The 12,376-nt window shown below is 45.6% G+C and overlaps 1 protein-coding gene across 1 annotated transcript in view; it reads left to right on the plus strand.

Annotated features, from left to right (window-relative positions):
* lrsam1 (leucine rich repeat and sterile alpha motif containing 1) overlaps positions 1–12,376 on the plus strand; it is a 108,196-nt gene that overhangs the window by 41,953 nt on the left and 53,867 nt on the right. Inside the window, 8 exon segments of the mRNA XM_068012749.1 lie at positions 4,912–4,956; positions 6,627–6,678; positions 6,680–6,698; positions 8,235–8,257; positions 8,259–8,335; positions 10,620–10,707; positions 11,982–12,038; positions 12,040–12,057. Coding sequence (XP_067868850.1) covers positions 4,912–4,956; positions 6,627–6,678; positions 6,680–6,698; positions 8,235–8,257; positions 8,259–8,335; positions 10,620–10,707; positions 11,982–12,038; positions 12,040–12,057 — 379 coding nt within the window.

Raw genomic sequence — 12,376 nt, forward strand, 5'->3', positions numbered from 1 at the left:
AATGCTGACGGGGAAGGGAGGGAAGATGCGTTTCGTAGTGGATTTTAATACTGAAGATTAATTATTTGTTGAGCAATATACCTTATCCCGGAATTGTTGCAACTGCATCCACTCACTCATTCGGGTGCATGCATGCATACACACACACATGAGATAGAGAGGGAAAGGGGTAAGTGGTTTTTAAGTGAGGTAGGGTGTCGGGGTTCACAGTAAACGTGTTGAATTCTCTCAGAGGTCAAGTTCTCTTTGGTTTCAGGCCTGAGGTGTTTGGAGATTTCTCTCTTGGTTGAAAGTTCAGTTTGAAGACATAGGATCACTTCCATTTTGCTGCTGCACAAGTTGAAAATGTAGCATTTGCAGCAGAACACTTCTCTGGCTTGCTGTTTTTTCTCCCAGCTTTCAGCTGGACAGGCTTTTGTGATGTTTGTCCTGATTCTTATTCCATCTCTTCCCAGGGAGCTACTTTTAAAGTCAAAATGGTCTTACATCTTGCCTCTGTTTGGAGATGTGGATATCCCTCTCTGTGGTGACCCACAGTAGCCCAGAATGTAAATACTTGACATCTTCTTTGTTTCAGAAGAGCCCATTCAAAAATGTCTCTTGTTGGTTCAGGATGGGTGTAATTGACACTTCTTCGTTTCGAATGTATTCTTTTGTCTTTTCCAGACAGTTTGAATATACAAAGCCAGGTCTTTTAACTTTTGGTGGCAATGTTTTAGCACATTGTCCAGTTTTTAACAGAAAGGTCCATTCTTATAACTCTTCAGGATGAGTTCTGCCTTTTCAATCGCTGCACTTTGCATGAGTGTAACAGTGCGGGTTAATAAGTAGGACAGGAGGTTACTGGGTGGTTGTGGGGTTTACTCGGGATACTTCTTTTTCTGGTTTTTAAAAGGGCAAAACTAAAAATCTGACAAAAAAGAATAGAAAATAGCAAAGTGTCTGCCAACTTCTGGAAGAGAGATATCATGTTCATGTTTGGGAAGAGCTTTTGTCAGAACCAGTGCGAATCCCAACCCCAAACGTTCAACCACTCTCTCTTTGTTTTCACATGCTAATGGACCTCAGCAGTTGTTAAGAGGCTTTGAAAAATATCAAGTTCATTTTAATCCTTTCTTTACCCACCCCTACATTCTCTTTGGTGCTTCAGGGGAACTCCTCTGCTTCTCTTTGAATTAATGCCATGGGATCTTTTACATCCACCTGAGAGGGCAGATGGGGCCTTGGTTTAATATCTCATTCAAAAGACAGCACCTCTGACAGTGCTGCACTCCCTCAGTGCTGAAGTGCCCACTTAGATTGTGAGCATCCCTGATTTTAATTGCTCCACCAGTGGTGGCTCTGCCTACCTGCGTAAGCTGTGGAATTCCCTCCCTAAACCTCTTTGCCTTCTACCTCGCTTTCCTCCTTTAAGATGCTCCTTACAATCTACCCTTTTGACCTAATATCTCGTGGCTCAATGTCAAATTTGCTTTATAATGCTCCTGTGATGTGCCTTGGGTCATTTTATTATGTTAAAGGCACCATATAAATACAAGTTGTTGTTGTTGTGGGCTCAGGTTTCTGGAGTGGGACTTGAACGTACAACCGTTTAACTCAGAGGTCAGAATGATACCACTGAGCCACAGAGTCGTCATCTGCGCCACTGCAGTTAAGCACTGACTCATGTGGGTCACTGAATGCCTGGGAAGTCTTCTGCCACCCCCCACTATTCCCCCCAGCATATTTTGGCTGTAACTGGACTTTGCCCCTCTAAGCTCTCATTACGTAGCTCGTTGCTTTGACATTAATAGAAATACAACAGGGTCAGCCAGGATGGAAGATATCACAGAGCCTGAGATTCCAGGAGGCACAGAAACCGCCACTGTCTAACAAATTGTGAGGGTCGTGGGGCCACTTAACACTAGGGTCCTCGCTCCTCATTCAAACCTTCCGACATTGTTATTTTATTGTTTTAATCATTACTCTTTGAATAGACACAGATCCGGGCAGGGTGACCATTGAGCTGTGGGTTATCGGCTGCAGATTGTGAGAGACAGTTCACAAGGGGTCAGGTATCTATAAATGTGCAGGCTGTTTGAATCCAGTACTGATCAGTGGTTCTGGTAGGAGCTGAAGTTTATAGGCTGGACTTGAAATTCCTGTTGATAAGGAGCTCTCTTGTCCTGTTGATAACCCTGGCTGTTCATTCCTGAAATGGTCTTTTGCTGCTTAATCTGAAGGTTCGAGAGGAGCCTGTCAAATATTATCCTTCCAGTGTGGTGACATTTGAATAACTGCTTTGTAGATTATCTTGAACAAATTTCATTCTTCGAAATATATAGTTGTTTTCCCTGATAGGGGTCCATGTACACACATCACTAAATTGTAGTAGTCAAGTACAGAAAATAATCAGAAAGGCTATTGGAATGTTAGCCTTTATAACTAGAGGGCTGAATATAAAGCGGAGGAGGTTTTACTACAGCTATACAAAGCCCTTGTCACATCTGGAGTTCAAGTCACCACACCTTTATAAAAGATATTTTGACCTTGGATGGATTCTCCAGAATGTTCCAAGGGTTAAACTATTAGGAGAGGTTGCATAAACATGGCATATATATTACCTGGAATGTAGAAGGTTAGGGGGTGATTTGATCGAGGTTCTTTGGATTTTGACAGGAATTGATACGGTGGATAGAGAGAAACATTCTCTCCCTGCTGGGAGAGTCTAGGTTAAAGGGACATCACCTTAAAAGCAGAGCCACGCCATTCAGGCAAGAAGTTAGGAAACATTTCTTCATGCAGAGGGTTGTAGAAGTGTGGTATGCTCCCACAAAAAGCAGTAGATGCTAGCCCAATTAATAATTTTAAATCTGAGATAGATTTATGCTAGTCAAAGGTATTGAGGGATATGGAGTCAAAGCAGGTGGATGGAATTAGGATCCAGATCAACTATGATCACATTGAATGGCAGAACAGGCTCAAGGGACTGAATGGCCTACTCCTATCTTCCTATGACGTGGGTAACAAATGTTCATTAATTTCCATCTTTGTTCTGTGCTCTAACTTCCCTAACTTTATTTTGAAGTAACTGCATGACTGTAGTGTTTATGATGTGGTTCATTCTCCACCCAGATTTCTTCCTTCTGTCTAGGACGAAGAGGTTGAGCCTCTCTTACCTTTCCTTGCAACTCGCCTGGGATCACACTTGCTGCTCTCCTCTGTACATTTCCCATCTTATCTTTGAGTTTTGTTTCACATCCACCTGAAGACCAGGATCAATTGAGGGGGAACTTCTTATGAACTGCTATTGAAGTGGAATTTGTACGTTGCTGCAGTTACAATCTACAACACCCTTTATCCACAGATTGAAGAAAGACGTGTATTTATATTGTGCCTTTCACAAACTCAGGACAACCCAAGCATATCACAGCCAATAAAATACTTCTGAAGTAATGTCAGTTCCATTGTAGGAAACGTGACAGCCAATTGTGCATAGCAAGCTCCCACAAACAGCAATTGATAAATGACCAGATAATCTGTTTGAGTGATGTTAGTTGAGTGATAAATATTGACCAGGACTCTGGGAGAACTCCTCTCTCTCCCTGGAATAGTGCCATGGGATCTTTTATGTCCACCTGAGAGAGCAGACAGGCCCTTGGTTTAACATCTCATTCGAAAGATGGCACCTCTGACGGTGCAGCCCTCCCTCAGCACTGCACTGAAGTGTCATTAACAACAACAATTTACATTTATATAGCACATTTAATGTAGTAAAACATTCCAAGACGCTTAACAAAGCAGTATCAATAAAACCATTTTTGACACCGAACAACAGAAGGAGAAATCAGATTAGATGACTCAAAGCTTGATCAGAGTTAGGTTTAAAGAGCATCTTAAAAGAGGAGAGGTGGGGAGGCAGAGAGGGTTAGGGAGGGAATTCCAGAGCTTAGGCCTCAGACAACTGAAAGCACAGCCCCCAGTGCAGTGATTGAAATTGGGGAGGCACACAAGGCCAGCTTTGGAGGAGTGCAGAGATCTCGAAGGCTTGGAGTGCAGGAGGAGGTTACGGAGGTAGGGAAGGGCAAAGCTATGGAGGGATTTGAAAACAAGGTTGAGGACTTTCAAATTAAGACATTGTCAAATGGGGAGCCAGTGAAGGTCTGTAAGCGCAGGGGTGATGGGCGAATGTGATTTGGAGCAAGTTAAGATGTGGGCAGCAGAGTTTTGGAGGAGCACAAGTTTATGGAAGATGGGAGGCCGACCAGGAGAATTTTGGAATAGTTAAGTCTAGAGGTAGCAAAGTCACGGATAAGGGTTTCAGCAGCAGATGAACTGAGACGGGCAGAGAACTGGTACGGAGGTGGAAGTAGGAAGTCTTGATGATGGTGTGGTCAAAGACAACAGCAAGTTTGCAGATAGTCTTGCTCAACTTAAGACAATTGTCAGGGATGGAAATGGTGGACAGCAAACCGAATTTGTGATGGGGACCAAAGACAATGGCCATTGGCCTCAATGGAGTGGGACTTGAACCCACAAGCTTTTCTGACTCAGAGGTGCGAGTGCATCTGCTAAGCCTTGGCTGACTGAGTCCAACAGTCCTGTTCGTACTGAGCATCTTCCAGTGTGTTTGACATGATGGCCTCTAAAAGGCAGTGCTAATTGAAGAGTCCACTCACTGCTGATTGGCATAGGCCTGACCCCCTGACCCCAGCTGAGCCTTACTAGAACGGTTCGGCTGAGCTGATGGAAGGTGAAAATGATTTAAATTAAGAATGTTACCCTCCATCAAGGAGAGATTTTTTAAAAATAGTCTTTTTGGGAGATCTGAGGGGTAGGAGGAGTGTTTGCACCTGATAGCTCTCCTTCTCTTCAGTATCCTCCCTTTGACATAATTAAAGCTTTTATTTTACAGAATTGCTTCTCTTTCAGAAGAAAGCAGAACTCGATGCTGCTGGAATCGCTGGAAAAGGAGAGGTGAGAACTAAGCAGGGCTTGGACTGTGAAATCTAAAACCCAGAGGTTCGAATACATCATTCCCTGAAAGTGCAGGTGGCGAAAGTCATAAAAATGACCCATAGCATTTTAGGTTTTAAAAACGCTGACCGAGAGTTCAAGAGGTGGTGATATACCAGGCAATAGTTAGGCCACAGTCAGAGTGTTATGTACCAGTTTGAGTGCCCCATTATCTAAAATGGAACATTAACACCATAGAGAACATACAGTGTAGATTCCCCTGGATGGTGCCAGGGATGAGGAAACTCTAGATTTGAGACTATTTCCTCTGGAGTGCAGAAGTCTAAAATGAAATTTGAAAGGATTTAAAATTCCAAAGAGTTTTGATAGATGAAAGGGTAAAAGCTGTTTCTTCTGAGGAATCAGTAACGAGGGGCATCAGTTTAAAATCCTCAAAGGATGAAGATAGCAATGAGGAGGAATTTCTTTATACCAAAGGTGGTTGGAGCATGGAATGCTTTGCCACAGCAAGTGGTTGGGGCAGAGACTATTGTATCTAATAAGGGAAAAATTGATAAATATTTGAAACAAGGAAAGACGCAAGGCGATGGGAAGAGAGCAGAGCAGTGAGATTAGCTTTGGATTTTGGAGCCAACACACAGATTATGGGCTGAATGGCTCCTGTACTACAATCACTTAGTTCTAAATTTAATTTTTCAGCATGTTACATGTTTTTAAAAGCAAGGTATTGTAGATTTGGAGTGTTGATGTGATCAGTGTGCAGCCCTTTCACCTCCTGGACTGGGAGTAAAATCCTGCCCAGACTTCCCTGTCGACTGATTTTGAGGGGCCAGTCTGAAGAGTGACGACAGTACATAACACTCGCTCAGTATCCTCTCCTTCCCAGCACCCTGTGTAACTGACTGTATCTCTACTGATATAATCCAGCTCCCTCGCACTGTCACTCAGTAACCCCTCCCCACACAACCGTGTAATTCTGATTGTACCTCTATTGAGGCCAGCTACCTCGCACTGTCACTCTAACACCCCCCCCCCGCCCCCCCCCCCCCGTGCCCTGTGATGCTGACTGTATCTCCACTGATGTTGATCCAGCTCCCTCACACACACTCAGTAACCCCTCCCCACAGCAACCTGTATTATTGATTGTACCTCAACTGATGTAGATCCAGCTCCCTCACGCTCACTCAGTAACCCCTCCCCACAGCAACCTGTATTATTCATTGTACCTCAACTGATGTTGATCCAGCTCCCTCACGCTCACTCAGTAACTCCTCTCACCCCAGCGCCCTGTGTCACTGACTGTATCTTGACCAAAGTGAATCCAGCTCCCTCACAATCACTCAGTAACTCCTCTCACCCCAGCATCCTGTACTATGCTACTTGTAGTTAGGACCCTGTGTTGCTGAGCAGTGTTAATTCAGCTCATTGGTGTTAGACAGTGTATCAGCCATGAGGAGCTGCCTATCCCATCCTGTGACAGTATTTCTACTCCCCAGGGTTGAGTCTGTTACTGTTGTGGGCACCATCAAGAGGGATTTATTTTATTGCTTGTTGATAAAATCTTTGAAATGGAGAATATTGCTAATCGAGTTAAACAACTCCCAGCCAGTCAGCTGGGACTTTCACTCAATGTGGTGTAGTAAATCTTTCCTCTGTCCATCTCCCAACAGGCTGAGGATGGACCAGCTGATGGCAATTTCACAGGAGGAGAACGAGAGGCTAGCGAGAGAAGGAGGTGGCAGGTCAGCAATGTGCACTTTAACCTCCGACCCTGACATTTTCTCTCATTTATTTAGAATTCCCGAATTGTGTGCGCGTAATTTTTTTTTTTAAATCTCTTTGCTCTGCACGATCTGATAGCCTTGAGCAGTCCCGGCTGCGGCTCTCTCCACTGTCGAGCTGCTGGGCAGAAGACGAACTGGCAGCTGGGCCCCATGTCTTGGGGTGGGGAGGGCAGCTGTTGCGCTTGCCGCAGTGCTCCCATCTAAGTCAGAAGGTGGTGGGGTTGAGTCCCACTCCAGAGAGTTGAGCAGATAATCCAGGCTGACACTGCAGTGCTGTACTGAGGGAGCCCTGCACTCTCTGGGGTGCCATCTCTCAGATGAAACATTAAACTGAGGCCCTGTTTGCCCCCTCGGGTGGATGTAAAAGAACCCACGGGGACTATTCCAAGAAGAGCAGGGGAGTTCTTCACCTCCCTCTGGGGTCCTGGACAATATTTACCCCTCAATTGCAGGGTAGGGGTATGGCAGCTGGGTGCTGAGTGTGGGAGAAAGCTGGAGGTGGTGGGCATATTTTATATTTTGGTTTCTTCTGCTTGGGTTGTGTCGGCATCGCAGACTAACATCTGCATTCTGCCAATGGGGCAGGGCAAAGAGGCAGGTCCCCAAGTTTACCTCAACAGGAGCGGGAATTGAATCCATGCCGTTGGCATTATTCTGAACCGCACGCTCGCCATCTAGTCAATTGAGCTAACTGTTGTGTGAATTAAGGGGGTCCCGGTGGTCTTTTTATAACTAATGGTGAACCTCGTCCAATTTCATCCAGGAGTACAGTCTTGCTGCGTGTGTCCGAGAGATCCTACCATCCGCCACCTGGCAGAGAAGCCCACCCATGAGGCACTGTCATCCTGCCACCAAGGCAGGGTACAAGATGCCCCTGACAAAGGCTTTTCAGCCAGTCTGGCCAGGTGGGAGGACATGATTGGAAAAGGGAGCAGGTGATGCAATGAGTTACTGCAAGCTTTCAATATGTGGCATTGTGAATTTGTGTGCCACCTTACTGCTTTCTGCCTCGAGCATCATGTTGTGTTCTGGACGCTCCCTGCTGTCTGCTGCTCGCATTCTAACTCGCACCAAGTTCTGTTCACTCAGCCACCCCGTGCTCACTTACTTACATCGACACCTGGTTCCCAAACTGGTGTTCAAATCCTTCCATGGCCTCGGCCATTGCTTTCTATGATGACCTCCAGCCTGACAGCTGTCCAGGGTATCTGTATTCCTCTAACTCTGGCCTGTTGTGTATCTCCCACCTCGTTTGGCTGCTCTGTCTTCAGCTGTCTAGGCTCTAATCTCTGGAATTTCCTCTCTAAACCTCTCCACCTCTCTATCCTCCTTAAAAACACTGTTTAAAACCTACTTCTTTCACCAATCATCTGTCTTAATATATGTGGTTCACTTGTCCAGTTTTTTTTGATTACATTCCTGTGAAGCATTTTATTGCATTAAGGACGCTATATAAAAGTTCTCGCACCCCCTTTGTCTTCTTATATCTTGCAGCTGCAATGCAGGAGATGCTCTCTCGAAAGCTCCATGAACAAGATCCTGCAGATGGTCTATGTGACAAGGCGACGTCAGCTGGTGGACGAGGCCAGCTCCAGGTACAGAACAAACAGCAGCTTCCAGCGAGGGGAGGGAGTGGGGGCAGGGGTAGCATTGCTGTTAACTCCATGGGGCTGTTTATTGGTTTCACATCTTGCTCTTAAATGTAAAAGCAACCTCTAAGCTGTTTGTGATGGAGTGATTGCCTGGTGAACATGTTAAAGAGGCTGGCGCAGTGACTCCCAAAAAGCATTGGCAATTGTAGGTTAATTGAATGGCCATATGGAACAGGAAAGCCTCAGTTTGATCACTAATAAGAGAGAACCAAGGGCATAACCTTAAAATTAGAGCAAAGGTCATTCATGGGTGAAGTAATAAAGGAAATTAGGAAAGCAAAGAGAGGACATGAAAAATATTGGCAGGTAAAATCAAGGAAAACCCAAAGATGTTTTATCTGTACATTAAGAGCAAGGGGATAACTAAAGAAAGAGTAGGGCCTACAAGGTAACTTATGCGTGCATGCAGATGATGTAGGCAGGGTTCTTTTAATGAGTAATAACAACAAGAAATGCTGGAAATACTGAGCAGGAGTGGCAGCATCTGTGGAGAGAGAAGCAGAGTTAACGTTTCTGGTCAGTGACCCTTCATCAGAACTGAGGGGTGACTTAATAGAGGTGTGCAAAATAATGGGCCTAGATAGAGTGGACAGGAAGGTCCTATTTCCCCTAGTAAAGAGGTCAGTTACCAGGGGGCACAGATTTAAGGTGATTGGTAGAAGGATTAGAGGGGACATGAGGAAAAAGCTTTCTCATGCAGGTGTTGGTGGGTGTCTGGAATTCACTGCCTGGATCGGTGGTGGAGGCAGGTACCTGGACCTACACCTGAAGTGCTGTAACCTGCAAGGCTATGGGACCAGGTGCTGGAAGGTGGGATTAGAAACGAGTGGCTAATTTTTTCAGCTGGCACAGACACGATGGGCTGAATGGCCCTCTTTCTGTCCTGTAACTTTTCTATGGGTGATGTCAAGAAGCACTTTACATGAAGGGTAGTGGAAATCTGAAACTCTCTTTCCCCCAAAAAGCTCTTGAGGCTGGGAGTTAATTGAAAAATTCCAAAACTGAGATTGATAACATTTTGTTACACGAGTATTAAGGGTTATGGAACCAAGGTGGGTAAATAGAGGTCATACAGATCAGCCATAACCTAATTGAATGGTGGAACAGGAGGGGTTGAATGGCTGCACTCCTGTTGCTATGTCTGTTCTTCATTAGCTCATCTCAGTCCATGTGCCGGTGGAATGGGGATCCCGGTGAGGTTGAAAAATCCACCATATTCCCACTTCTGATCACATCCCATGACCCCTCCTGGTCAGACTGGTCCAAGCTGCTTAGCACATACCCTGCTGGCACGGGGCAGGGTCTGGGGGCGGGGGCCTGAGAACCTCAAGGATCAGCACCTCCAGAGGAGGTGGGAAGAAAAGGTGACAGAAGAAAAAACAAAATGACAACCAATGACCTACCATCGAGAGAGATGGAGCAGGCTGGAGATGAAAAGATTAAGAGGAGACCTGATAAAGTCTTTAAAATGATTGGAGGCGTTCAATGGGGTGGATTTTGTTAAACTGTTTCCGCTTGTGGATGAGTCCAGAACAAGGGGTGTAAATATAAGATAGGCACCAACAGATCAAATAAAATATTTAGGAGGAATGTCTTTCCATTGAGAGGAGTCTGAATGTGGGACTCCCTGTCACTGAAGTGGTTGAAGCATGTTTGAGGGGAGTCACAAGGGAGAAGGGAATAGAGGGATACAGATGGCAAAGTGGTAAGAGGGAATTCGTGGCAGGAGACTCCTGTGGATTATAAACACTGGCATAGACCAGGTTAAAATCACAAAGGGGTCCAATAGTATGGGAACTGGAGAAACTGTTTCCACCTGTTGTGTGAGTCACAAGTAAACCCCAGCAATGAAGTTTTGGGTAGGAGATGAGCAAGGGGTGGATAGATAGTTCCCACCTCTGCAGTATTCCAGCAGGTTTAACAGAAAGGGGAGAGATACGCTAAGGTTTAGGACATAGCAAAAGCACTGCTGGAAGAAGGAATGAGGGAGATTTTCTTCGTCCTCCATCCTTAAGACATCTCTATAGCTGCGTTCAGTGTCTTCCATAGAATCTACAGCACAAACAGGCTAGTTGACCCAATTGCTTGGTCCTCCAGGCTGCTACAGAGCAGCACTTGGAGGTGATGTTACTTGAGATAACAAAATGTAATAGGCTCAGAGTGTTATTTAGTTGATGTGTCTAGCAATGAACTCTCTGTCACCCTGAGCTTGGCCTCTGTTTTACAGCATGGCTGAAATGGATGGTAAACTCCAGCAGGTCCAAGCCTGGCAGCAGCTGGATCAGAACAAGACCATTGGGCAGATTCTCTCTGAGGTGAGTCTCAGTTGGTGCTGTCCTTGTAGCTGAGCTGTTGTCACTCCCTATCGTGATCGTGTTGGACAGGGCTGAGGGTGTAAGCAGGGCTTTAAAGTGAAACCTTTTACAAAGATAATAAGAATAGAAAGTGCTGGAAATACACAGCAAGTCAGGCAGTATCTGTGGAGAGAGAAACAGAGTTAATGTTTCAGGTTGATGAAAAACGCCATTTAATCTCTTCCTGCTCTCCACCCCAACACAGACCTTCCCTTTTGCTCTTTGTCACACCCTGCCCCCTTACACTTGCTTAAAACCGATTACATCTCTAACTTTTTCCCGGTTACTTACATGCTTGGTTTAACGTCTCATCGAAAGATGGCACCTCTGACAGTGCAACACACCCCTCAGTACTGCACTGGAGTGTCAGCCTTGATTATGTACTCAAGTCTCTGGAGCAGGTCTTGAACACACATTTGGGCGTGAGTGCTTCCACTGAGCCAGGGCTGACGGTGTCCGCAGGCTGACAGCAACGGAGTGCAGAAAAGGGGAAATCAGCCATGGTCCCAGCTCCTGATTGCTGTCCAATGACCCCTCTGCTGTGTGCTGATGTGGTTGAAAAGTGTATCAGGCTGGAGTATGGTGAGTTTTGTTTGATAATGCTCCTAACGCCTTGGGACGTTTTACTACATTGCGTGCTATACAAATACGCATTTTTGTTGTTGTTGCATAGCCAGTGTTCCCTTCTAGGCTCTTAAACAAATAAGGGGCCTTGTGCAAGGCACCATGGGGTGGCTGGGGCTTGTGGGCCTGAGTGGGTGCCTTCAGGAGAGAGGGGGAGGGGTTGAATACTGGAGGGGGAGAGCGTCGACCGTGGTAAGAATTGATAGCTAAGAGTCAAAGGTTATTGCTGGAGCAACTTGCGTGATTTATTTTAATGGAATTAGATGCAACTCCTATTAGTAAACATTCTGCATTACGATCTGGAGGTGTGTCTCGGTCTAATCTGAGAGCAAGTTTCTCTTGCTTACCCAGAAGAAATTTCTTTACCCAGAGAGTGGTTAGAATGTGGAACTCGCTATCACAGGGTGTAGTTGAGGCAAATAACACAGATGCATTTAAGGGGAAGCTAATAACGACATGAGGGAGAAAGGAATAGAAAGATAAGCTGATAGGGGTGAAATGAAGTAAGATGGGGGAATGTTCCTGTGAAAATATAAACACTGGCATTGATCTGGTGTGCCCAGTGGCCTGTTGCTGTGCTGTAAATTCTCTGTATAATTGTGTATTTGCAGGCGGAGATGCAGAAGGTGGCATTTGGGGCACTGCAGATGAAGAAGGACAGCAAGCACACAACGCATCAGAGACCAGGTGGGCATGGTCCAACAGGTACAATCACAGAGTTGGGTTAGTGGCCGGGGGTGCTGGAACTCTGTCATCTTTCAGCCAGTTTTCTTGCCTATGATGGTTGGGAAGGAGTGGTGGAGCGAGTGAGCATCAGTTTCTGAGCAAGTGACAGCACTGAGCGTGAAGCAGATTTCCCCATCCGGGTGGCTCACAGTGCAAAATGAACACATCCAGCAAAATTAGCCATTGAACACATCAACTAGCCCTGTAACTCAAGTAACCCCAAAAGACATTAGAGATCACTGCTCTCTTCCAGTTCTCTTTCTTGCTCTATTTCGATTTA

Source organism: Heterodontus francisci, chromosome 32 (genome assembly GCF_036365525.1).
Source record: "Heterodontus francisci isolate sHetFra1 chromosome 32, sHetFra1.hap1, whole genome shotgun sequence".
Taxonomy (NCBI): Eukaryota; Metazoa; Chordata; class Chondrichthyes; order Heterodontiformes; family Heterodontidae; genus Heterodontus; species Heterodontus francisci.